Consider the following 27,620-nt stretch of genomic DNA (forward strand, 5'->3'; position numbering starts at 1 on the left):
TGTGTCTTAAAGTCCTGAAGACAAACTTGTGTCTTAAAGTCCTGAAGGCAAACTTGTGTCTTAAAGTCCTGAAGACAAACTTGTGTCTTAAAGTCCTGAAGACAAACTTGTGTCTTAAAGTCCTGAAGGTAAATTTGTGTCTTAAAGTCCTGAAGACGAACTTGTGTCTTAAAGTCCTGAAGACGAACTTGTGTCTTAAAGTCCTGAAGACAAACTTGTGTCTTAAAGTCCTGAAGGTAAATTTGTGTCTTAAAGTCCTGAAGACGAACTTGTGTCTTAAAGTCCTGAAGGCAAACTTGTGTCTTAAAGTCCTGAAGGTAAATTTGTGTCTTAAAGTCCTGAAGACAAACTTGTGTCTTAAAGTCCTGAAGACAAACTTGTTTCTTAAAGTCCTGAAGACAAACTTGTGTCTTAAAGTCCTGAAGGCAAACTTGTGTCTTAAAGTCCTGAAGGCAAACTTGTGTCTTAAAGTCCTGAAGAGTCATTAACGTTATCCTCTGCATCTTATCTCGGCTCCTCGTCATCTCGTTGCCTGCTGGTTGACGCTGACACAGACTTTCAAAAGAAAGTGTAAACTTAAGATGATGACATGGGTCTATGTTTTCACTTTGCGTCGATGGTATTGGATGGATCATTGATCATTGAAACAATAAATTCAATGGATCGTTACACCCTTAACAGGAACCTCACATTCCCCTGCATTCTTGGAGCATGTACTTTTCTGAAGCCTTCATGCCTCTTTCATGTGGCGTCTACTAGATTTGATCTAAAGATAAAAACAGTGGGTTGACATGGTTAACACACCTCCTGTACAGTAACAGGGTCTTTCAGTGATGTGATATCGTTTACATGAATGTTCTTTATTTTTCTCGTATTTCACACGTTGGTCATAATGTAGTTTTAACGTATCAACGTATTTCTTCAGTGATCCCCATACCAGCACTGCCCATCTGATCAAAAGCAAAAAGCCCTTTAAAATATTCTTTAAAAAAAAACTTTGTGTCATTTATTTAATACTATCCTCCCCCTCCAGGTGTCCCCCAGCCCTTCCTTCCACGCTCCCTCCCCCTCCAGCAGCACAGCATCATGGGACAGCCCTACATCGAGCTTCGACACCGCACCCCGGAAAACCGCCTGAGGCTGTCCTTCTCTGTGCCTGCCGCCCCCGACCCCGAGGCCCCGCTGCTGCAGCCCAGAGACCCCCAGGCGCCTGCGACCAGGCCCGCTCAGACGCCACTGGGCCAGCAGACGATGCTGGACCAGTTGAACCAGCAGCAGCACCTCGGCCACGCGACAGCAGCACTGACTCAGAGCGGTGATGCAACACTCCCGGGGGCTGATGGGATGGAGGAGCACCTGGAGGGAGAGGACTCAGCCGTGAAGGACCTGGAGGATGTGGAGGTGAAAGATCTGGTTGACCTCAACCTGAACCTCGACCCTGAAGACGGTACGAGTATAATTCACATATCGATTCATGGACAGAATAATAAATCATCAAGTCGTTTGTTCTGTCCAACAGGGACCGGCTCAGATAAAAATATGTGCTGACTTTATGGTTCTGATGAGATCCTTTTGATGATATAATGCAGTATTTGTTTTAATAAATTATTTAGATTTTACCAGAAAATTTCTGCTGGCTTTTCAGGTAAGGAGGACCTGGATCTGGGTCCTAACGACCTCCACCTCGACGACCTCCTGCTGTCGGGGAAGTTCGACCTGATCGCCTACGCTGACCCTGAGCTCAATCTGGAAGACAAGAAGGACATGTTCAACGAGGAGCTGGACCTGGGGGAGCCTGCGGTGGAGAAGGACAGGGGAGAAAGGAGGGATGGAGCCAGTGGGTCCAGAAAGACCGATAGCTACAGCCAGTGCAAACAGGAAGTGCAGGACAGCGTCAAGACAGAAGCCAGTGAAGTCCCTTCTACAACCCAGAACCCTGCTCCACAGCTTGGGGTTGTCACCACCAGCAGACCCCCCAGACCTCCAGGAGCTCCAGGAGCTGAGGCAACAGGCTCTAGCCAGACCTCAGTCCCTGCCTCCCTCCAGAAGGGGGAGGACTCTGGTTCTGGTTCAGGGGCCTTGCCGGCTCTCCAGACCCCGGAACAGGCTCCGTCATCAGGCATGGCTCCCAGAGCTCATCCCCCCATGACTGGAGGTAAACAAATATGAACTTTAGACATATTATAGATTAGATTTTATGGATAGATTATTGATCAGTATTTCCAATTGATGGAATTTTATTGATAGATTATTGATCTTTTTTTACTTGATAGATTTTATTGATAGATTATTGATTGGTGTTTCTTCTTGATAGATTTTGTGAAGCCTGGAATCACAGAGAATGAATTTAGTATTCACCCTGACCACGGTGTGACAATCTTATCTGTATGTATTGATCTGATGAACAGCTAACATTAACTCCTTCTGGTCTCCAGATCAACAGTTGGTCTTCCAGCAGCAGCAGAGACCATTTGGACCCTCCCCCTCGGCTCTCTTCACCCCCCACCCTCAAGGCGTCCCTGTGTCTCCCCACCCCAGTCTGGCTCCCCAGGGAGCCCCTGCCCCGCCTCACCCACTGTCCCTACAACCCCCCCAGCCTCGTCTCCTCCTCAACCCCCAGACCCAGAGCCAGGCTGTGTTCCCAAAGAACCAGGACCAGGACCAGAACCATCACAGGCCTCTTCTCCTGGAGGAGCAACCGCTCCTCCTGCAGGACCTCCTAGACCAGGAGCGCCAGGAGCAGCAGCAGCAGAAACAGATGCAGGCCCTGATCAGACAAAGGTCCACGACAGACACTGTGTTACCCAACATAGGTAAGGCATTTACACAGTGCTCCTGTTCACCTGCTTGTTGCTTTTGAGATTGTTGTTATGGAATATTGTGTGCAAGCACAGAAGGTCACGCTGTGTTTTTGTGTGTGTTCAGCAGACTTTGACTCCATCTCTGATCCCATCATGAAGGCCAAGATGGTGGCTCTAAAGGGCATCAACAAGGTCATGACCCAGGGCAGCCTGGGACTCAACCCCATGGTCATCAACAGGTACGACCTCTCTTGGTCCACTGTCAGTCCTTTGTTGGCCCACAGTCGGTCCTTTGGTCCATGGCCGGTCCTTTGGCCCGTGGTCGGTCCATTGTTGGTCCACAGTCGGTCCATTGTTGGTCCACGGTCGTCCTTTGTTGGTCCACAGTTGGTAAGGTTTGGTACCAAACTCATTACTTTTAAGGGCACTGACTGAATTAGGTTTGTACGACCGAGTACTGATTCAAGTTAAATCCATCGGTGCCAAATGTCGGTAGCTGAGAGTGCATCTGGGTGAGCCCACCAAGTTAAGACAAGAAGGCCCAACTTGTCGGGGCCAACATGAATCTCCATGACGACTCTGTCAGCTTCCCGGTGAGCCACAGCTACCACTGCAGTGCAGATCTGCTGCCACAGTTTCAGGATCGTGGTCGGTTTTCTTTTCTGTATTATTTGAGTGACGAAGGAGCAACAAAACCATCAGGATCGGTTTAGATGTGAATGGTACCCAACCCTAACAGTCAGTCCGTTATCAGGCCAGGTCAGACTACAGTCAGCTCGCTGCTCAGAATGTAAACTTGAAGGTTTAATGGAGATTTATCGATAGAATCAATTTGATGGAGCAGAGGACTTGACATCATGTATGCCGGAGTGTGTGTGTGTGTGTGTGTGTGTGTGTTTGAATGCTGCTTTAAAGGTTCAGTGTGTTGGATTTAGTAGGGGCAGGGGAAAGTCAATACAGCGTAAGATCACAATATTTTGTGTGGCATTACTGTTTTGATAAACGGATGGCAAGTATCTATCACATTTTGTCGTATCGTGTTTTTGAAGTCAGTAAATTAGTAATGTTACAATTACAAATTAAAATTTTGGGAGCCTAATAAGTTACAGAATCAATTACTTTTCGGTTGACCAGGCACAGTTTGCTGCCAAAAAAATAAGTGAAGAGAAATGATGGACTGAAAACTTTTATCTGATTAGTTTTCATTTAAAATGTAATAAATCACAGTGTGTTATCACAATACTCAGCATATTGCAGAACCTTTAAAACTGCAGTAATATTGTATTGTGACTTACATAGCGTGATAATGCCGTGTCATGGGGCCTCTGGTGATTCCTTTGCTTTAAGTGGCATCTAGTGATGAGGTTGCAGAACTGAAACTTCTACCGTGTGCCCAGCGTGTAGGACAACTACAGTGGGTGTCGCCAAAACATTTGGTTTGGTTTGTCCATTCTGGGCTACTGTAGAAACATGGCGATCTCAACGAGAACCTGCTCCGTGTGTAGATATAACCAGCTCATTCTGAGGTAACGGAAACACAGCCGTTCTGATTTCCAGGTGATTATACACTAAATAAAACTCACAGACCAGAGAAGATGACAACTCATTATTTAAGAGTGACTGACATCTTTTCTTTTTCTCGGTGTGTGTGTGTGTGTTTGTGTGTATGTGTGTGTGTGTGTGTGTGTGTGTGTGTGGTGTGTGTGGCGTGCGCACTAGGTTCCAGCAGGCTCCTGTGGTCCCAGGTCCAGAGGGGACCCCTCAGCCTCCACACCTGGCGGGACAAGTATGTAGAACCATGACATCATGTGTCTTTGTGACAATAATTAGTTTGTTAATATGATAGTTAATGCTGAACTGCACTGCGTCACTTTATCCACGTCATTGTGTCAGAATGTATTTGCTGAGTTTGCCTTCAAACAGAAAGTGTCTTCTCTTCTGTCAGGACGCAAAGTTGAACCCCCAGTTGGTGCGACCCAACCCCCCCAGCTTTGGCCCGGGCTTTGTCAGTGAGTACCAGAGAATAATCCTAACAACAAAAACTCATCCACTCACTTCATGTTTCTCAGTATGTCTCCACGCCAGCGGCAGCCGTGGCCAGAGGCATCATGTTGTCCGTATGTCCATCCATTCGTCCATACCTTTCTCATGAACGCAATATCTCAAGAATGCCTTGAGGGAATGTCCTCGAATTTTACACAAACGCCCACTTGGACTCAGCAATGAACTGAAATGATTTTGGGGGTCAAAGATCAGTGTGACCTCGCATCTGTCTCGTTCTCGTGAGCGTGATATCCTAAGAAAGCCTTTAGATAATTTCCTCAAATTTGGCACAAACATCCACTTGGACTCAAGAATAAACTGATTAGAATGTGGTGGTCAAAGGTCAAAGGTCAGTGTGACCTCACAAAATATGTTTTTGGCCATAACTCAAGAGTTCATTCACTAATTATGACCAAACTTGACACAAATGTCTAGCGGGATGAAGTAATGAAGGTCAAAAGGTCAAAGGTCAGCTTGACTGTGACATCATCATGTTTTAACGTCATATCTCAGGAACAGAGGGGGAGACATTTGGTCAGATACTGAATTGGTGACTCTAATCTTGAAACTGTGCTGATTGTATAGATCTTCTGTGTGTGAAGCATCCATGTTTTAGAACTTGGAGCTTCTTTGCAGCAACAGTTGAAACATTGTCAGCTGTTATGAATACATATGAGTCTGGACAGACAGGAATGTGAAGTGTTACCTCACTGTTTGGTGGAGGCATACAACCGCGAGGCACTAATTCTAGTTTTAAAATAAAATCCTGCAAACATCACACTGTCAGATCAGATCATGTTGAAGGATGTGATGATGGAAAACTAGACTTAGTGTGAACAGATAACACAGTAATAGCACAGTAAATATGTAGTTTTAAGTTTGTCTGTGAACAGAACATTAATATTAAAGACATATAAATATAAATACAGAGCTTATTATTTACCTCATGTGGTTTTTCAACACAATATATCTCTTTCTTTGAATATTCAAAAATACTCAGCAAACATTTTCTGTTGAAAGGAGTTTAAAATGCGTCTTTGGTCACTGGTCGAAAGACGTTCAGAAAAGGTTCATTAGTGAAAGTTTTTTTCACGACTGTCTGAAGGCGTTGATCGAACGTTCACGTTTAGACCATATTTCACTCATCCTCCACAGTTTGCAAATGCATCTGTCATCATTCAGTGTTTATTTCATTGATAAAAACTGACAACTTTGTTTCCATGACGAAAATGAGACGATGACGAGCTAAAAATAGATCTTGATAATAGAAACTGAGACCAGTTCTATGTTTCATTTCAATTGGCGAGACGTGATGAAATTGTTGGTGGTGGACTGTCGGATATTGAAAGTTGAGAACGGCCGTGCTTGTAATTATCTTCAGATGCAGCATGAGCGACAGGCTGGTAAACTCCAGTAAATAGTCTGCACCTCCCAGTGCAATATCACTTTGGAGAAATACCTTCACGCACTAATCAGTATCGTCTCACTTTTACCACACAACTCAGCAAATTACCAGAATAATTAAACAGATGTGTTTTTGTGACACGTTGATGCTGTAACCATGTCAGCTACTAAAAGAAAGGGGTCGTAGACGTTCACTCCGAGTTTCACAGGGTTCAACTCAAATTCAACGTTGAAATCCTGGTTAGTGCTTGCTGGGATGTTGTTTCTAAAGTCTGAGTGTTGGACATGAGATGTCTCCTGCTTCACTGTGTCTCACTCACTGTTTGTGTGTAAAAGCTGTCCTGTGTCCCGCAGATGAGTCCCAGCGGCGTCAGTATGAGGAGTGGTTGGGGGAGACGCAGCAGCTCCTGCAGATGCAGCAGCGCCTCCTGGAGGACCAGATCGCTGCTCACCGCAAGACCAAGAAATCTCTGTCGGCCAAACAGAGAACGGCTAAGAAGGCCGGCCGAGCGCTCGCCGAGGAGGACGCCGCCCAGCTCCGCAACATCACGGAGCAGCAGGGAGCGGTCCAGAAACAGCTGGAGCAGGTACACTGACACACCTGGGGCCTCCCTTCACATCCACCACCTCCAGACTAGGGGTGGGCGATGTATCGATTATACGCTAACTCAGCGTGTTCTACGTGGGATATTTAAAATGACCATAACCTGAGTGTGGAGTATAAACTGTCACATCCACATTAGACATGCTTCTATGTTTGGTTTTGCCTCTCACAGACACACACAAAAACAAACACACTCCCTCACCCATCCAGGCGTGTTTTTGTTTCTGCAGCTCTGCAGCCTGTGACTGTTGAGTTGCATTTTGCGACCATGGAGCACCAGTATGACTGTTAGATATTATTGAAATACAGACCGGAGCTGTTAAATTGTTTCCAGCTCACAGTGAATAAATCCTCATGTTTAAAGGTGCTACTGTAACAGTTTCACTGTCTGCTAACTGCTAACAGCTAACTGTCAAACAGGAAGCTTTGAGTTCACAGTAAAAACATCATCACTTCCTGCCCGAGGCGAGCCAGTTGCTTCAAAATAAAAGCATCAGAGGTTCCACAACAGTTTTATATTTATCTTACTTTATTATGTCATTTAACTGTATTATATGACGGCAGCTACTTTATTTAACTTATTAAAACTGTAGTTCATTTTATAATTTAGTATTTAAATCGTCAACAGCATATATTCAATCCGTGTTATCACAGACATGGATGGAAACTGTCAGAGACAGTAATTCTAGTTTTTCTTCAGTTTTTGTTTTTGTAAAATTGTCTTGACTTAAAAAGTCTTGCATGTCTCTTGCCTCCAGCTGTAGGAGGTCTGAGTGAGTGTTAGTGTCAGCAGGAGGGTGTGTGAAAGTGTTTGTGACAGATACATTGACTGTTGGTTTATAAGTGAATGTGTACGATGTCAAGTCACTCTGCAGCTGACGCGTCACTGTGGTGCTGTGGTGTGTTCAGATCCGGAAGCAGCAGAAGGATCATGCCGAGCTGATCGAGGACTACAGGACCAAGCAGCAGCAGCAGAGAGCAGCTGCAGGAGCGCCCCTCCTCCCTCAACCCATGGTGTCAATGCAGTCCCACCCGGGCGGCCCCACCCCGGCCCGTATCCCAAACGCCCCCCTTGGTTGGACCCCAGGGAGCGGGGCCCCAGCGGGGGTGATGGGGCAGAGGATGCCACTTCATCTGCCCCCTCAGATGCCTCCGTCCCTACCTAACGCTCCTCGGGCTGCACTGCACACCCACACCCCTCCTCCCATGGTGCCTGGCCTCGTTGCTCCGACAGCGGGCTTCACTGCGGGCCCCCAGGGCCCCAGCACAGGGCCCACTGGAGCAGCAGCGGACGCAGCGGCTGCCCCACCTCAGGTAACACCCCTGGAATCAACCACAACATTCATAGCTTTTGACTCTGATGGATTTCTAATCCACTGCAACACCTCCAGTTGCTGTAGAGCTGTTTATTCACTACGTTTTCATTCTTAAGGAAATAAACGCAGAGCAGCTTTAATACTGCAGCCTGCATGGCCGTCAGTCAACAGTGATCATAAAACCTGATTAATTAATCAACTGATGGTCTCAGCTCCAGAAGCTCCGCCAAGGAAGAACATAGTGAGAATAATGATAGAGCTTATGTAAGTGTGATTGTGGTTCAGGCATGTGAGACAAGTCAAAACCAAACATCTGATCCAGTTTTTGACGATTCTGTTTGACGGCCATGTCCTTGACTTTAAGAGTTACCATAGAGGTTATTGAATGCAGAAAGAGTGAAGCTCTGACTTCTATCTCCGCAACCTGCAGGTCAAGTTTGACGACAACAACCCGTTCAGCGAAGGTTTCCAGGAGAGGGAGAGGAGGGAGAGGCTGAGAGAGCAGCAGGAGAGGCAGAGAGTTCAGCTCATGCATGAGGTGAAGCTTCGCACTATCATCACTCATAACAGGAAGTAGAAACACAAACACATTGTTTTTGCCCGTTATTCTCTCCAGTCATTGAAAAAATGGTTCTGTCAATAAAATGTCAGGAAACAGTGGAACCTGTCCTGCTGTGTTGTTTACGCCTGTTTTGTCTGAACCACAGTCCAAAAATCTGTTCCCTTTGTCATCATGTCCGACAATGAAAACAATTAAAAAGCATAAAACTAGGATCTGATAAAAAATGACAGAAACGATTATTCGATCATCAGAATAGTTGCTGATTAATTTCCTGACTGATGGATGACTTGACTAATGGTTGCAGCCCCAAAACACGCAGCTGCTCTTCTCCTCTCAGGTGGAGCGTCATCGTGCCCTGCAGCAGAGGCTGGAACTGGAGCAGCATGGCCTCCTGGGAGCCTCCATGGGTCCTGGAGCTGGAGTAGCAGCCATGGCCTCATCTGGAGCTCCATCAGGGGCTCGAGCCGGACAAACTCCTGGACCTGGAGGTCCTGCGGGGTCAGCACCTGCCCATGGAGAGGATAGTCTCTCCCAGATGCCCTTCTTCAGTTCTGAGCTGCCCCAGGACTTCCTCCAGTCCCCCCCAGCCTCCAGACCTCCCCCACAGCATCAGGGCCAGGCAGCAGCACCATTCCCCCAGCAGGCAGGCCATCACCAGGGCTTCGTAGGAGGACCCCTTCACCCTGGAGCTCACCCAGCTTCAGGTCTGCTGCCCGGGGCCGCAGCAGAGCGAGGCAGGGCCTTGCCTGTGGATGTGGCCCCCTCCAACCTCCAGACCAGGCCAAGGCTGTCGGGCCCCACTGTGCCCGTGGCCCCGGGACAGGTACGGTCTGCTGGGATCGGAGCGGCAGGAATGACCCCCTCCCATGCTGGAGGTCAGGCACATCGATTTGGACAAGACTCCTCCTCTTCCTCCCCATCTTTCTCCTGCTCCTCTTCCGGCGGCCCTTCCTCCCTCATCCAGCTCTACTCTGACATCATCCCCGACAACAAACCAAAGAAGAAAAGGAGCAGGAAGAAGGAAGGAGATGACCCCGCAGGTGGAGGAGGAGCCAGGACGCCACTGTCCTCACACTCTGATGACATCACAGCCCCACCCACTCCGGCTGTGTCAGACACTTCCTGCTCCACGCCCACTCGAGGCAACATGGATCAATCAGATCTGTGCTTCTCTCTAAGCTCTTCTCTCTCTGGACTGGCTCCGTCATCAGAGCTGGAAAAACAGCTGTCCGTCATTTCTGCTGCCCAACAGAGAGGCTCCGCCCTGGGCATGGAGTGTCAGAGAGGTCATCTGGAGGTCAAGGTCAGTTATTGTGATGTTACTGTGACCTTACTGTGACCTTACTCTGATGTTACTGTGACCTCACTCTGATGTTACTGTGACCTCACTCTGATGTTACGGTGACCTTACTCTGATGTTACTGTGATCTCACTCTGATGTTACTGTGACCTCACTCTGTTACTGTGACATTAGTCCGATGTTACTGTGACATCACTCTGATGTTTCTGTGACCTTACTCTGATGTTACTGTGACATCACTCTGATGTTTCTGTGACCTTACTGTGATGTTACTGTGACCTTACTCTGATGTTACTGTGACCTCACTCTGATGTTTCTGTGACCTTACTGTGATGTTACTGTGACCTCACTCTGATGTTACTGTGACCTTACTGTGATGTTACTGTGACCTCACTTTGATGTTACTGTGACCTTACTGTGATGTTACTGTGACTTTACTGTGATGTTACTGTGACCTCACTTTGATGTTACTATGACCTTACTGTGATGTTACTGTGACATCACTCTGATGTTTTTGTGACCTTATTCTGATGTTACTGTGACATTAGTCTGATGTTACTGTGACCTTACTGTGATGTTATTGTGACCTCACTCTGATGTTACTGTGACCTTACTGTGATGTTACTGTGACCTCACTCTGATGTTACTGTGACCTTACTGTGATGTTACTGTGACCTCACTTTGATGTTACTGTGACCTTACTGTGATGTTACTGTGACTTTACTGTGATGTTACTGTGACCTCACTTTGATGTTACTATGACCTTACTGTGATGTTACTGTGACCTTACTGTGATGTTACTGTGACATCACTCTGATGTTTCTGTGACCTTATTCTGATGTTACTGTGACCTTACTGTGATGTTACTGTGACCTTACTCTGATGTTACTGTGACCTCACTTTGATGTTACTGTGACCTTACTGTGATGTTACTGTGACCTTACTGTGATGTTACTGTGACCTCACTCTGATGTTACTGTGACCTCACTCTGATGTTACTGTGACCTCACTCTGTTACTGTGACATTAGTCCGATGTTACTGTGACATCACTCTGATGTTTCTGTGACCTCACTCTGATGTTACTGTGACCTTACTGTGACCTCATTCTGTTACTGTGACATTAGTCTGATGTTACTGTGACATCACTCTGTTTCTGTGACCTTACTGTGATGTTACTGTGACCTTACTGTGATGTTACTGTGACCTCACTCTGATGTTTCTGTGACCTTACTGTGATGTTACTGTGACCTCACTCTGATGTTACTGTGACCTTACTGTGACCTCATTCTGTTACTGTGACATTAGTCTGATGTTACTGTGACCTTACTGTGATGTTATTGTGACCTCACTCTGATGTTACTGTGACCTTACTGTGGTGTTACTGTGACGTCACTTTGATGTTACTGTGACCTTACTGTGATGTTACTGTGACCTTACTCTGATGTTACTGTGACCTTACTGTGATGTTACTGTGACCTCACTCTGATGTTACTGTGACCTTACTGTGATGTTACTGTGACCTTACTGTGATGTTACTGTGACATCACTCTGATGTTACTGTGACCTTACTTTGAGGTTACTGTGATGTTACTGTGATCTCACTTTGATGTTACTATGACCTTACTTTGAGGTTACTGTGATGTTACTGTGACATCACTCTGATGTTTCTGTGACCTTCTGATGTTACTGTGACCTTACTCTGATGTTACTGTGACCTCACTCTGATGTTACTGTGACCTTACTTTGAGGTTACTGTGATGTTACTGTGACATCACTCTGATGTTTCTGTGACCTTCTGATGTTACTGTGACCTTACTCTGATGTTACTGTGACCTTACTCTGATGTTACTGTGACCTCGCTCTGATGTTACTGTGACCTTACTCTGATGTTACTGTGACCTCACTTTGATGTTACTGTGACCTTACTGTGATGTTACTGTGACCTTACTCTGATGTTACTGTGACCTTACTCTGATGTTACTGTGACCTCACTTTGATGTTACTGTGACCTTACTGTGATGTTACTGTGACTTTACTCTGATGTTACTGTGACATCACTCTGTTTCTGTGACCTTATTCTGTTACTGTGACCTTACTCTGATGTTACTGTGACCTTACTGTGATGTTACTGTGACCTCACTCTGATGTTTCTGTGACCTTACTGTGATGTTACTGTGACCTTACTCTGATGTTACTGTGACCTTACTGTGATGTTACTGTGACATCACTCTGATGTTTCTGTGACCTTACTGTGATGTTACTGTGACATCACTCTGATGTTACTGTGACCTCACTCTGATGTTACTGTGACCTTACTCTGATGTTACTGTGACCTTACTCTGATGTTACTGTGACCTCACTTTGATGTTACTGTGACCTTACTGTGACCTTACTCTGATGTTACTGTGACGTCACTTTGATGTTACTGTGACCTTACTCTGATGTTACTGTGACCTTACTCTGTTACTGTGACGTCACTTTGATGTTACTGTGACCTTACTGTGATGTTACTGTGACCTTACTCTGATGTTACTGTGACCTCACTTTGATGTTACTGTGACCTTACTGTGATGTTACTGTGACCTTACTGTGATGTTACTGTGACTTTACTGTGATGTTACTGTGACCTCACTTTGATGTTTCTGTGACCTTACTGTGATGTTACTGTGACATCACTCTGATGTTTCTGTGACCTTATTCTGATGTTACTGTGACCTTACTCTGATGTTACTGTGACCTTACTGTGATGTTACTGTGACCTCACTTTGATGTTACTGTGACCTTACTGTGATGTTACTGTGACCTTACTGTGATGTTACTGTGACTTCACTTTGATGTTTCTGTGACCTTATTCTGTTACTGTGACCTCACTCTGATGTTACTGTGACCTTACTGTGATGTTACTGTGACCTTACTGTGATGTTACTGTGACCTTACTCTGTTACTGTGACCTCACTTTGATGTTACTGTGACCTTACTGTGATGTTACTGTGACGTCACTTTGATGTTACTGTGACCTTACTGTGATGTTACTATGACCTCACTCTGATGTTACTGTGACCTTACTGTGATGTTACTGTGACCTCACTTTGATGTTACTGTGACCTTACTGTGATGTTACTGTGACCTTACTCTGATGTTACTGTGACCTTACTCTGATGTTACTGTGACATCACTCTGATGTTACTGTGACTTTACTTTGAGGTTACTGTGACCTTACTTTGAGGTTACTGTGACCTTACTTTGAGGTTACTGTAACAATGCCAATTAGTTATGATAATATGTGTCATAGTATTGTATTACACTGCTCCGGTGTTTAATGTGTCCCTGTCTCCTTGCAGGAGGAGCGTGAGGAGGGAGGAGCATGTGGAGGAGGTGTGGTGAAGATGGAGGAGGGCGGGGGTGAGGGATTCTCCTCCCCCTCTCATGTCCACGGGGGAGATGGGGGCAAGGAGCTGCTCAGACACCTGCTGAAGGACAAGACCTCCCCAGCAACCACGCCATCACCCACCGGCCAGGCCCCGCCCACTGCTCAGACCCCACCTGCTGCCCGCCGCCAGCTGTCCAATGAGAGCATCCGGTCTGAGGAGGAGGATAGGCCTGGCTCCCATGGCAACATGGTGAGGAGGGGTTCATTATGAATGAAGTGGCTTTAACTGTGACATCTGAGCAGAAATGTTACCATGGCAACCTGTGTCCTCCTCCTGCAGGTGACGATGGACAGTCCAGGTCCAGATGTGCTGGACTCGTCCGGCAGGAAGAAAGCGCAGCGCTGTAAAAGACTGGCTCGGCCGGAGAAAGACAGAGCTCCCTCCAAAAACAAGAGGAGGAAGAAAGAGGAGGAGGAGAAGACGCTCCACTCCTCCTCCACCTCCCCCTCTGACCCACTGATGACACACCTCAGACAGGTAGACCCTCTGTTGTTCACAGTAAAATGGTTTTTACCAAACATGTTTATTTCCTGTTTCCCATTGTTTTTCACTGTAACTGTGGCATCACAACTCAAGAAGATGTGAAAGGAAGAAAAATCACAAGGGTAAAAAAGGAATAAAGCAAAAACAATAATAAGCTTTAAGTAAATAAAAAAATGAATAATATGGAGGAATGGTTATTTAATAATCTCCATGATAACTGAAAGAAACCATCAGGAGCTCCTCTCAAAAAGAATTTTATTTTTTCTAATCTTGACATTAAAAAGGAGAGTGGGTGTATGTCTTACTCAGAGTGTTGTGAAGGCAGTTATACACCAGGTCTGGCTCACAGTGGGCATGGTTGTAGTGACTAATGTGACACAGTGGATTTGGTATCAGAAGAGTATCTGAAGACCAGAGTCGCTGCAGCTGTGAACAGTTTCTGATTCATTCTCTGTCAGTCAAACATGGACTTCCTTTGAGACTTTTAATTCAGTGTTTCCTGCTCTTCACAGCCGTTACTGACAGCTGGTTATCTGTACTGACTATTGATTACTGCCCCCAGCTGTCGGTGCTGCCTCTCATGGAGCCGGTTCTCGGGGTGGATCTGAGTCTGTTCCCCCCGTACGGCAGCTCCTCTCTGGGCAGAGACTCCAGACTGACGGGCTCCTTCGGTAACGCCTGCCTGGACGGAGTCACTGACTACTACTCCCAGCTCATATACAAGGTACTACTGCAACCCCACTACAGCTGTTGTGACACCAACCACAGCTACACAAACATTAAACTGTCTGTTTCACTCAGTCTTTATTTTTACATCATTTCCCATCTGCACTCTTACAGCAGAATAACCTCAGCAACCCCCCCACACCTCCAGCCTCCCTGCCCCCCACCCCCCCGCCTGTCGCCAGACAGAAACTGGTCAACGGCTTCGCCACAACGGAGGAGCTGGCGAGGAAGGACATCACGGAACAGGACGGTGAGTGGTGCTGTTTAGACCCACTGCTTTGAAAGGCTTATGGATACTGTGATAGGGCTCATTCATGCTCATGTTTGATACAGACACAGACGGAGCCTTCTGTCCGTACTCTGCATTCATTTCCTCCATATTTGTACACGCCTTCCAAGATCTTTTGGATACAGACGAAACGGAGCAGAACCACCGGAGAGCGTGTAGGCAGCGTAGCGTAGTTCAAGCAAGATAGAACTGTAGGAGTCAATGAAGACATTTAAATAATGGCAGAACAGAACGAATCAGTAATATAGTGAGAAGAAATCTCCGCCCACATGTCAGGATGAATTTAATGACCTCACAAAGCAGCGCTGTCTACAATGCCAACTCCTTTTAAAGGTACAATATCACAACCTCTTTCACCATCGCCTTGTTTGTTGTTGTGTGTAACTTTTGACTCCGCCCTCTGGTGCCCTCTAATGGCTGTATCTGTGACATCATAGAGGACACATGGAGGTATGAGGGCAGTAACGTTTGAAAGGAAAGAATTTATTTTTGTACATAAAGGGAATATTAATGAACCCTTGACTTAGAGTCAAAGATCTCTCAGTCGGATACTTTGAGCAAACTTTTGAAATGTGACAAAATTAAATGTGAATTAGACGCATTTCCATAAAGTGGTTTGAAGTGAATAAACTCGGCTTCATGGAGTGTTGTTGGGTCCGAAGTTGGCGCCACAGGCTTTGCTCCACACACGGCTGTAATCTGCCAGTAATCAGAGTAGAAGAAGTCCAATCAGGAGACAAAACAAGTCGCCTTCAGTCTCCTCAGCAGTCCAAACACACCTGTTGTTGTACTACCAGCCATGTTTTCCCACATTATGGGAATATCTGAGAAGACGCTGACAGCAGAAACAGCTGATCAGTAAGTGAGTTTAATGTTCGCATGTCAGAACTTGTTCAGATAAGTTGTTTCCATGTCCCATTCATCACATCAACTCTTTTTCAACAAAGATAAAACCTCCTCAAGCCAGCATAAAATCTTTAATGTGCAGTTAAAGACGTTTTAGTGAGTTTTGCATTTTCAGTACAGCTCTTTTAATCCGATACTTGAAACACGGCAGCCATGTGACCACAGGTATGTGACAGCTTCGGGTCGTCTGCTCACCTCTTAGTTCCAATGAACTCACTGATAATTTAGACCAAGAGACATCATCTGTTCTCCAGTAGAGAGAATGGGCATCATGTTTTCAGGTTGTACGTCTGTACATTCCTACATCTGTATGTCCGTACGTGTCTCCATCCCATCCTTGTGAACGTGATATTTCAAGAGAAATTCACTTGAGGCGTTCAAGTGAATTTCTTTAAATTCGGCACAAACATCCACTTGGACTTAAAAATCAATTAATTAGAATTTTGTGGTCAAAGGTCACAGTGACCTATGTTATGTTCACCTAATATTTTTTTGGCCATAACTCAAGAATTGACCTCCTAGTGAATCATGGAGAGAGAAGAGCGAGTGCTGCAGCTGATCTTTGAATGGAAATGTTTTGTTTTTTCTCTCAGTGAAAGGTGTGAAACAGAAGGGGGAGGGGCTTCTGACTCTGAACCACACTTCCAAAACTGTTGACGTCCCCGCCTCCCTGCCAACGCCACCCCACAACAATCAGGAAGAGATCAGGTAAACACCGCCCACTGACCGAGGTGGAATGTAACTAAGAACGTTTACCCAGCTCCTGTGCTTGACACTCCTGGGACCCTGTGTCCTCATATGAGGACGTCACTTTCTGGGTTCCCTGCTCCTTTCTACTTCATTCAGCTCAACTGAGACCTGTCACTCTCGTTCATGGACTTCTAGTGCCATCTAGTGGAAGCAAAAGCATAATACAGTAATCCATGTGAAAACAAGATGGCACGACACCAAACTGGACCAGTTCCAAAACCTTTTCTTCAATCACATTTTATGGTTGAAAGTTGTTTATTTATGATTGATAATATTTGTAGTTTTATATCACAACACGTAAACAATCTTACTGACAGTAACAAGCTAAGACGCTGTTCATTAGGAAGTACTCGTTTGAGGACATTGAGACTTATTTATCGTCTCATTTGAGGACATTGAAACTTATTTATTGTCTTGTTTGAGGACCTTGAAACTTATTTATCGTCTGGTTTGAGGACATTGAGACTTATTTATTGTCTCGTTTGAGGACCTTGAAACTTATTTATTGTCTCGTTTGAGGACATTGAAACTTATTTATCGTCTCGTTTGAGGACATTGAAACTTATTTATCGTCTCGTTTGAGGACCTTGAAACTTATTTATCGTCTCGTTTGAGGACCTTGAAACTTATTTATCGTCTCGTTTGAGGACATTGAAACTTACTTATCGTCTGGTTTGAGGACCTTGAAACTTATTTATCGTCTCGTTTGAGGACATTGAAACTTATTTATCGTCTCGTTTGAGGACATTGAGGCCAGTCAGGGGAGACACAGAGTATAGACGTTAGATGTTTACATGTGTTGTTGAGATAAGCCGTGTTGAGACATGTTCCTGATTAAAAGTTGTGGGGGACATGCTGAAAAGATGAATTTATATTCAGTATCAGTCACTACTTCTTGGTCTTCTTCTGTTGCTTCTTCTTCTCTTTCCTCTTCTTCATCTGTTTCCCTGCTCATCTTTCTTCTTTATGCCTTTTCCTCCTCAGGGTCCAGGACACGTGTGGTCGTGACAGCCCGGATGGTTTCATCCCGTCCTCCTCTCCAGAGAGCGTGGCAGACATGGAGGTCAGCAGGTACCCCGACCTGTCCTTCATCAAACTGGAGCCACCCTCTCCCTGCTCGTCACCTACAATACCCATGATGCCCTGTGCCTGGGGCAAAGGTCAGTAATCAGCAAAGTGTTTCCTGCTCCGTGTGATAGCTATCACACAGTAACATCAGAAAGATGGAGTCCTTAAACAAGTATTCATATATTATACTTAAATACTGCAGTAGTACTCTACATGTTACTGCAGTAGTACTCTACGTGTTACCGCAGTAGTACTCTAAGTGTTACCGCAGTAGTACGCTACGTGTTACTGCAGTAGTACTCTAAGTGTTACTGCAGTAGTACTCTAAGTGTTACCGCAGTAGTACTCTACGTGTTACCGCAGTAGTACTCTAAGTGTTACCGCAGTAGTACGCTACGTGTTACTGCAGTAGTACTGTAAGTGTTACTGCAGTAGTACTCTAAGTGTTACCGCAGTAGTACTCTACATGTTACCGCAGTAGTACTCTACGTGTTACTGCAGTAGTACTCTAAGTGTTACCGCAGTAGTACTCTACGTGTTACCGCAGTAGTACTGTAAGTGTTACTGCAGTAGTACTCTAAGTGTTACCGCAGTAGTACTCTACATGTTACCGCAGTAGTACTCTACGTGTTACTGCAGTAGTACTCTACGTGTTACCGCAGTAGTACTCTACATGTTACTGCAGTAATACTCTAAGTGTTACCGCAGTAGTACTCTACATGTTACCGCAGTAGTACTCTAAGTGTTACCGCAGTAGTACTCTACATGTTACTGCAGTAATACTCTAAGTGTTACTGCAGTAGTACTCTACATGTTACCGCAGTAGTACTCTAAGTGTTACCGCAGTAGTACTCTACATGTTACTGCAGTAATACTCTAAGTGTTACTGCAGTAGTACTCTACATGTTACCGCAGTAGTACTCTAAGTGTTACCGTAGTAGTACTCTACGTGTTACCGCAGTAGTACGCTACGTGTTACTGCAGTAGTACTCTACGTGTTACTGCAGTACTACTCTACATGTTACCGCAGTACTACTCTAAGTGTTACCGCAGTAGTACTCTACATGTTACCGCAGTAGTACTCTACGTGTTACTGCAGTAGTACTCTACGTGTTACCGCAGTAGTACTCTACATGTTACTGCAGTGGTACTCTACGTGTTACTGCAGTAGTACTCTAAGTGTTACTGCAGTAGTACTCTACATGTTACTGCTAAGTGTTACTGCAGTAGTACTCTACATGTTACCGCAGTAATACTCTAAGTGTTACCGCAGTAGTACTCTACATGTTACTGCTAAGTGTTACTGCAGTAGTACTCTACATGTTACCGCAGTAATACTCTAAGTGTTACCGCAGTAGTACTCTACATGTTACCGCAGTAGTACTCTACACGTTACCGCAGTAGTACTCTAAGTGTTACCGCAGTAGTACTCTACATGTTACTGCAGTAGTACTCTAAGTGTTACTGCAGTAGTACTCTAAGTGTTACCGCAGTAGTACTCTACGTGTTACTGCAGTAGTACTCTACGTGTTACTGCAGTAGTACTCTACATGTTACCGCAGTACTACTCTAAGTGTTAACGCAGTAGTACTCTACATGTTACCGCAGTAGTACTCTAAGTGTTACTGCAGTAGTACTCTAAGTGTTACTGCAGTAGTACTCTAAGTGTTACCGCAGTAGTACTCTACGTGTTACCGCAGTAGTACTCTAAGTGTTACTGCAGTAGTACTCTACATGTTACCGCAGTAGTACTCTACATGTTACTGCAGTAGTGCTCTACATGTTACTGCAGTAGTACTCTACATGTTACCGCAGTAGTACTCTACATGTTACTGCAGTAGTGCTCTACATGTTACCGCAGTAGTACTCTACATGTTACTGCAGTAGTACTCTACATGTTACCGCAGTAGTGCTCTACATGTTACCGCAGTAGTGCTCTACATGTTACTGCAGTAGTACTCTACATGTTACTGCAGTAGTACTCTACATGTTACCGCAGTAGTGCTCTACATGTTACCGCAGTAGTGCTCTACATGTTACTGCAGTAGTGCTCTACATGTTACTGCAGTAGTACTCTACATGTTACTGCAGTAGTACTCTACATGTTACCACAGTAGTGCTCTACATGTTACCGCAGTAGTGCTCTACATGTTACCGCAGTAGTGCTCTACATGTTACTGCAGTAGTACTCTACATGTTACTGCAGTAGTACTCTACATGTTACCGCAGTAGTGCTCTACATGTTACCGCAGTAGTGCTCTACATGTTACTGCAGTAGTGCTCTACACGTTACCGCAGTAATACTCTAAGTGTTACCGCAGTAGTACTCTACACGTTACCGCAGTAGTACTGTAAGTGTTACCGCAGTAGTACTCTACATGTTACTGCAGTAGTACTCTAAGTGTTACTGCAGTAGTACTCTAAGTGTTACCGCAGTAGTACTCTACGTGTTACTGCAGTAGTACTCTACGTGTTACTGCAGTAGTACTCTACATGTTACCGCAGTACTACTCTAAGTGTTAACGCAGTAGTACTCTACATGTTACCGCAGTAGTACTCTAAGTGTTACTGCAGTAGTACTCTAAGTGTTACTGCAGTAGTACTCTAAGTGTTACCGCAGTAGTACTCTACGTGTTACCGCAGTAGTACTCTAAGTGTTACTGCAGTAGTACTCTACATGTTACCGCAGTAGTACTCTACATGTTACTGCAGTAGTGCTCTACATGTTACTGCAGTAGTACTCTACATGTTACCGCAGTAGTACTCTACATGTTACTGCAGTAGTGCTCTACATGTTACCGCAGTAGTACTCTACATGTTACTGCAGTAGTACTCTACATGTTACCGCAGTAGTGCTCTACATGTTACCGCAGTAGTGCTCTACATGTTACTGCAGTAGTGCTCTACATGTTACTGCAGTAGTACTCTACATGTTACCGCAGTAGTGCTCTACATGTTACCGCAGTAGTGCTCTACATGTTACTGCAGTAGTACTCTACATGTTACTGCAGTAGTACTCTACATGTTACTGCAGTAGTGCTCTACATGTTACCGCAGTAGTGCTCTACATGTTACTGCAGTAGTGCTCTACATGTTACTGCAGTAGTACTCTACATGTTACTGCAGTAGTTGGTGGTTCAGTGTGAACAGAGCTGTTTTTCGTTGTATTTGTGACGAGAGGAAGATTAAAACATTTAAATAATTATTTTCTCACCTGTTTCCTGTGTGTGTGTGTGTGTGTGTGTGTGTGTGTGTGTCCAGGTTCTGCAGTGAAACAGGAAGTGAAGTCGGAGCCCAACCACCAGGGTCCTCCCTCCTGCTCTAACACAGACCTGGTTACCATAGCGATAACCCTGAACCCCGTTGCCGCTCAGGTAAGCCTCTCTCGCTCCCTCTCTGTTTGTTGAGTCACCAGTGGCCCTTCCCATCTGATGACATCACTGTGTCCACAGAACGCTGCAGGTGTGATGGCGGCGGTGGCGGAGCTGCTGCGGGTCCCCGTCCCCATCGACTACCAGCTGATTCGACCCGCCGGCCCCGAGCGTAGCTCTCTGGCGCTGCTGGCCGGAGTCCGAGTGCCGCTCACACAGGTGGGAGATAATACTGCAACGTATCAAGTTTTTATCGTCATCGCCATGTCAACCACGAAAATCGTCAACGGTGTTTTTGTGTTCAGCATTGGTAGGGGTCTGCTGCCCTCTGCTGGACACTGAAACACATCACACCTCTTCACTTTGTTTTCTGAGTTAAAGATCAAAGATAAACACATAGTGAATGAATAGTGTCATCTACATATGACGCAGTTAACACACATACACACACAAACACACACTCTGTGTACAACATTGTGTTTTGTGTTTGTTTTATAAAAGTCACTGTTCTAAACATCATGTAAGCAACAGTTTGATGTGTCGTCAGGGTTCAACAGGCAGCAGACAGCAGAGACCTCCACCTCCTCCTGCTGCTGCCAGGCCTCAGTGCTGCAGCTGCTGCAAGGTGCTGCTGGGAAACGGAGTCCGCATCGTCAAGGAGCTCAAACAGGTTGGATACAGGACACCACTTTTTGACACAGAGAGTAAAACTTCAAAGATGGAAGACAGGAAGTCACTGTGTGTGTGTGTGTGTGTGTGTGTGTATGTGTGTGTGTGTGTGTGGGTGTGTGTGTGTGTGTGTGTTACAGGAGGGTCAGTCCAGACCAGGATCCAGCTTGGTGTTCTGCAGTCCAAACTGCTCTGCACTCTACACATCTGACCTGCAGAGCACAACAGCTGGAACCAAGGTAAGTGACACACCCTCACTCCCGGGGAATCTAAATGAAGTGACACACCCTCACTCCCGGGGGATCTTAAAGGGAGTGACACACCCTCACTCCTGGGGAATCTAAATGAAGTGACACACCCTCACTCCTGGGGAATCTAAATGAAGTGACACACCCTCACTCCTGGGGAATCTAAATGGAGTGACACACTCTCACTACTTGGGGATCTTAAAGGGAGTGACACACCCTCACTCCTGGGGGATCTTAAAGGGAGTGACACACCCTCACTCCTGGGGAATCTAAATGAAGTGACACACCCTCACTCCTGGGGAATCTAAATGGAGTGACACACTCTCACTACTTGGGGATCTTAAAGGGAGTGACACACCCTCACTCCTGGGGGATCTTAAAGGGAGTGACACACCCTCACTCCTGGGGGATCTTAAAGGGAGTGACACACCCTCACTCCTGGGGAATCTAAATGAAGTGACACACCCTCACTCCTGGGGAATCTAAATGGAGTGACACACTCTCACTACTTGGGGATCTTAAAGGGAGTGACACACCCTCACTCCTGGGGGATCTTAAAGGGAGTGACACACCCTCATTCCTGGGGGATCTTAAAGGGAGTGACACACCCTCACTCCTGGGGGATCTTAAAGGGAGTGACACACCCTCACTCCCGGGGAATCTTAAAGGGAGTGACTTGAGGTTCTTCATGTTGCTGCGCTGTTCATGATGTCATGGCGTGCAGTCGATGACAACATAATGTTTGTCTATCCGCAGGCTGCAGTCCCCGTCATGCTGGCCAGCTCTGATCGTCCTCCTCCCAGCAGAGTGCAGCACCAGTATACCAGTAACATGTCCTCCATCACCGTCCACTCCCTCCTCAACACTCCCTCCTCACATCCCCCCACATCCTCCTCCTCCTCCCCACCACTTTCTTTCCCCACTGCCTCTGCCATTACCATGGAGACCAGGCCTCGCATGGACAGCCTCAAGGTGGGTATGGTTACTGACTTGCATATCAAATGTAATAGCAGAGTAGGTGATTGACTGACTGTGTGATTGATTGACAGGTGAAGGTGAAGCTGAAGCCCCGCCCCCGGGCGGTATCAGGTGTAGAGGACTTGCTTTTGTCTCGTCATGGCAAGAGGATGAAGGGTTGCCGTTGGACACGCTGGAGCTTGAACATCACACTGAGCAGGTTAGCCTGTTAGCATCACACTGAGCAGATTAGCCTGTTAGCATCACACTGAGCAGGTTAGCCTGTTAGCATCACACTGAGCAGATTAGCCTGTTAGCATCACACTGAGCAGGTTAGCCTGTTAGCATCACACTGAGCAGATTAGCCTGTTAGCATCACACTGAGCAGGTTAGCCTGTTAGCATCACACTGAGCAGGTTAGCCTGTTAGCATCACACTGAGCAGATTAGCCTGTTAGCATCACACTGAGCAAGTTAGCCTGTTAGCATCACACTGAGCAGATTAGCCTGTTAGCATCACACTGAGCAAGTTAGCCTGTTAGCATCACACTGAGCAGGTTAGCCTGTTAGCATCACACTGAGCAGATTAGCCTGTTAGCATCACGCTGAGCAGGTTAGCCTGTTAGCATCACACTGAGCAGGTTAGCCTGTTAGCATCACACTGAGCACGTTTGCATTGTCCTTTGTGTGTCTCTTTTTACTCAGGGGTCCATGCATCCCCAACGAGGCTGTTGCCATGCCAACAGAAGAGGCAGTGGATGTGCTGTTGAAAAAGTTGGGGACCTGTCTACGTCCTGATCCACCACCCAAAGACCAGCGGAGGTGCTGCTTCTGTAACCAACAGGGTGATGGACGGACAGACGGACCAGCCAGACTGCTTAACTTGGACCTGGACCTGTGGGTGAGTCTGCTCTTATAGTCTGGACCTGCAGAGTGTCTCTGGTGATAGTCTGGACCTACAGAGTGTCTCTGGTGATAGTCTGGACCTACAGAGTGTCTCTGGTGATGAATAACCTGTCTGTCTCTGTCTGTCTCAGGTCCACCTGAACTGTGCTCTGTGGTCCAGTGAGGTGTACGAGACTCAGGCCGGCGCTCTGATCAACGTGGAGCTGGCTCTGAGACGAAGTCTGACTCTGCGCTGTGCTCACTGTCAAAAGACCGGAGCCACAAGTGGCTGTAACCGCCTCCGCTGCACCAACACCTACCACTTCACATGCGCACTGCAGGCCCACTGCACCTTCTTCAAGGTACAACACACACACACACACACACACACACACACACAGGCCTTGTTGACACGTAGGGATGCTGTATATACTCTGCTCTGTGTCCTCCAGGATAAGACCATGCTCTGTCACCTCCATAAGCCCAGGACGGTTCCTCTCAGTGGGGACAGGTCCTCCAGCGGCTCCCCCTCCTCCACTCCAGGGCTGCCTTCCGACCCCGCTGCAATGGCCCTCAGTGACCCGTACGACTGCGAGCTGCGATGCTTCTCCGTGTTTCGGCGAGTGTTCGTACAGCGGGACGAGGCGCGGCAGATCGCTGCAGTGGTGCAGCGCGGCGAGCGTCAGCACACCTTCCGAGTCGGCAGCCTTTTGTTCCGCGCTGTCGGCAGGCTCCTCCCTCAGCAAATGAAGGCCTTCCACAACAAGACTGCCATCTTCCCCATCGGTTACCACGCCAACCGCATCTACTGGAGCATGCGCCACAGCAACAGGTAAACCTCTGCTGCCATTCAGCTTCTGTTTCTGTGAGCAGCTCGTTAGAACTCCCACAGTGCTTTGCTTCCGTACCGTCTCATGATTATTACTTAGCATTTAACCATAGTCGTGCTACTCCAGAGAGGATCTCTCCTCTGATTGGTCCTCAGTTTTAACTGCTGACATCATCATTGTGCTCCTGTAGACGCTGTAAGTACATGTGCTGCATTGAGGAGCAGGAGGGCCAGCCGCTGTTCAAAGTCAAGGTGGTGGAGAAGGGATACGATGACCTCATACTGACCGGACCAACACCCAAAGGTAAACACCACCTGTGCACTGTTACCTGTACAGACAGGAAGTAGAACCATCAGACGCTCAGCAGCCAGAGGAAGTACTCAGATCCTTTAGTAAAAGCAAGTACCACACTCTAAAAGTACTCCATTACAAGTAGAAGGATGTGTAAATATTACTGTCATGGTAACCACACAGTCTGTGCACACTGCAGTCATTCTGGCTGGACGCTTGTTCGCTGTCCCGTCTGTCTCCTGGTGCAAACACAGACCCCTGATCGTAGTACGTCACCAAACACGGACACATGGAAGTCTGCAGCCGCCCACGTCCAGGGCTGAAGAACAAGCACATTGTTCTCAACCCATGAAGAAACAGTTAGTCTTGTCACGGCTCGGGCGCCATGACAACCAAAAGTTTCTCAGCATTCAGCTCATGATGCATAAGACCCGTTCTAATGGGGCAGGCGACCAATCAGAACGATAACCTGTAACCATGACGATCTGAAAAATACGAACGTTAAAGTGACTGCAGCTGACTGAGAAACATTCAGTACCAAAGTAGAGTCAAAGGAAATCTGTACAGCACAGCTAACAGAGCAAATGTACTCCTGTGTGTGTGTGTGTGTGTGTGTGTGTGTGTGTGTGTGTCTCCAGCTGTGTGGGACCAGATTCTGGAACCAGTATCACAGATGAGATCCTCCAGTGGGACTCTGAAACTCTTCCCAGTTTACCTGAAAGGAGAAGATCTGTTTGGTTTGACCACGTCTGCAGTGACCAGGATCATCGAGTCTGTACGTCTCTCACACACACACGCGCACACACACACACACACACACACACACACGTCGAGATATTAAGCCCAGACTCATACTAACCTCTGCTCTGTGTGTGTGTGTGTGTGTGTGTGTGTGTAGCTGCCAGGTGTGGAGACCTGTGAGCGTTACACCTTTCGTTATGGCAGGAACCCTCTGATGGAGTGGCCCCTGGCCTTCAACCCGTCTGGCTCGGCCCGCTCTGAACCCAAAGCCTGCCAGGCCAAGAGGTAACACCACCACACTGACCACGTTTACGTGCTCAGAATATTCCAGTGTTTGTCCTTATTCTGGAAAAGACAATATTCCTACGGCGCCGTTTACATGTCCAATGACAACAATAATTCCACTAATATTCCTGTGTACACACAGCTGTGTCCTAAAGTCCAGCTCAGAACAAAGATCCGCCACAAGACCAAACCGTTTTAAAAAAGTGTCAGCGGTGTGAACTGGCCGGTCTGAACTCGACTCAAGCCGGCTGATGGTGTCACCTGACACTCAGCTGGTCAAATGGCCGGCAGCTGGTTTTAGAGCACGTCACCTGTTTCAACAGCCAATCAGCTTGTAGTGAAGTCAGCTGGTCAAGTCAAAATGGCCACAGACGGCGTGTTGGCTTGCTGCAGCAGGTGCTCCGTCCCCACAGAGCCCTCTGTTTCTGTCCTCACAGTGTGCCGGTGTCAGACGGTGGGTCGCTGCTGCTGCTGGCTGTATGTGCTTATGCCCCGCCCACACACACATTCTCATTGACTGATGAATTGGCGCTGGTTATTTATATTATTGTGGCGTATTGATTGGGCAGTGCACACATGGCTCTGTACCAGCTCCGTTCACCCTCGTCTTCGCCACAAGACAAGTCATGTTTCATGTGGGGCAAAGTTGTCCTCCATCCTCAGTAACTGGTGCCAGCTGATGGTTTTTATTTTGTCCTTCAGTTTGGATTATTTTAAACTTTAAATCTAACTTTGCTCCACCGCTCTGCTCAACATGATGTACTCTGGGAAAATGTCAAGGAGAGGAAACACCCCTGTTCCAGATGTGATTGCTTCAGACATGTTGGTGTCATCATATTATTAAGTACCAGTCTACCTGTGATGACCACAGCTGTACTAACCAGCTCTAACACAGTGATTTCACACACAGTCTGTTAAACCTGGTCAGGTTTTCACAGCCACATTTACATCATCTTTTCTAATTGGCTGAAAATCAAAAGTTCAAAAATCACACAAGTTTGATCTGAACTGTGGAGGTGTGAGCAGTCGAGCCAGTGAAGGCAGCAGCAGTGCAGGGTCAGTGTGGAGCTGAGGTGAAACTGTGATCCTCGCTGAGCTGCATGTGGGCAGGTGACAGACAAAGGGTAAAAACAGGCATAATGACAAACTGACCATATCGGCATCTGCAGGTGTTTTTGTAAACAATCTGTCATTGGTATTTTTCTCACATGCTTATTGAACACTTGGGTTTAATTCATTCAGTCTCGTCCACAGACTGTGTTTATGTAGTGGACACCAGAGACGAAGACACAACAAGGGCCGAGAGACAAGCTGAGAGACAGAGAGGGACATACTGGTGTCACGTGTTCTCTGCAGGACATGTTCATGTTCTAATGTCCCAAAAAAGACATGTTTTATTTAGCTCTGTTATTTTTATTGTTTAATTACTGTCTTTTGTTTATTCTGGATTTATTGAGTGAAGAATATATTTTTGAATCAGAGACAGAGACGTGCAGAGAGCCGCCTGAAAGAGGCCGAGAAAGAGAAATACATGAAGGAGAAAGAGGAGAGAGAGAGAGATGGAGAGCAATAGGCTGAGTGATGATGTCATGTTATTGGAGGACATGTTGACATGTCACAAAGTCTTAATGTCAGTATGTTATTTCATAATCAACACATG

The 27,620-nt window shown here is 46.4% G+C and overlaps 1 protein-coding gene across 19 annotated transcripts in view; it reads left to right on the plus strand.

Annotated features, from left to right (window-relative positions):
- LOC117264300 (histone-lysine N-methyltransferase 2C-like) overlaps positions 1-27,620 on the plus strand; it is a 104,472-nt gene that overhangs the window by 67,410 nt on the left and 9,442 nt on the right. For 16 of the 19 annotated variants that reach the window (XM_078162831.1, XM_078162834.1, XM_078162835.1 and 13 more), the window contains 28 exons: positions 1,034-1,447; positions 1,646-2,155; positions 2,436-2,813; positions 2,926-3,040; positions 4,521-4,587; positions 4,747-4,810; positions 6,603-6,835; positions 7,762-8,166; positions 8,599-8,706; positions 9,068-10,033; positions 13,373-13,651; positions 13,742-13,939; positions 14,508-14,669; positions 14,786-14,921; positions 16,460-16,574; positions 17,601-17,776; positions 20,946-21,058; positions 21,137-21,274; positions 21,603-21,725; positions 21,865-21,963; positions 22,729-22,944; positions 23,022-23,149; positions 23,634-23,829; positions 23,966-24,175; positions 24,266-24,645; positions 24,834-24,946; positions 25,573-25,709; positions 25,833-25,960. In XM_078162831.1, coding sequence (XP_078018957.1) covers positions 1,034-1,447; positions 1,646-2,155; positions 2,436-2,813; positions 2,926-3,040; positions 4,521-4,587; positions 4,747-4,810; positions 6,603-6,835; positions 7,762-8,166; positions 8,599-8,706; positions 9,068-10,033; positions 13,373-13,651; positions 13,742-13,939; positions 14,508-14,669; positions 14,786-14,921; positions 16,460-16,574; positions 17,601-17,776; positions 20,946-21,058; positions 21,137-21,274; positions 21,603-21,725; positions 21,865-21,963; positions 22,729-22,944; positions 23,022-23,149; positions 23,634-23,829; positions 23,966-24,175; positions 24,266-24,645; positions 24,834-24,946; positions 25,573-25,709; positions 25,833-25,960 — 6,307 coding nt within the window. The remainder of the gene's footprint in view (positions 1-1,033; positions 1,448-1,645; positions 2,156-2,435; positions 2,814-2,925; positions 3,041-4,520; positions 4,588-4,746; positions 4,811-6,602; positions 6,836-7,761; positions 8,167-8,598; positions 8,707-9,067; positions 10,034-13,372; positions 13,652-13,741; positions 13,940-14,507; positions 14,670-14,785; positions 14,922-16,459; positions 16,575-17,600; positions 17,777-20,945; positions 21,059-21,136; positions 21,275-21,602; positions 21,726-21,864; positions 21,964-22,728; positions 22,945-23,021; positions 23,150-23,633; positions 23,830-23,965; positions 24,176-24,265; positions 24,646-24,833; positions 24,947-25,572; positions 25,710-25,832; positions 25,961-27,620) is intronic. The other 3 variants (XM_078162830.1, XM_078162847.1, XM_078162832.1) reach the window with 2 other exon arrangements.

Source organism: Epinephelus lanceolatus, chromosome 20 (genome assembly GCF_041903045.1).
Source record: "Epinephelus lanceolatus isolate andai-2023 chromosome 20, ASM4190304v1, whole genome shotgun sequence".
Lineage (NCBI taxonomy): Eukaryota > Metazoa > Chordata > Actinopteri > Perciformes > Serranidae > Epinephelus > Epinephelus lanceolatus.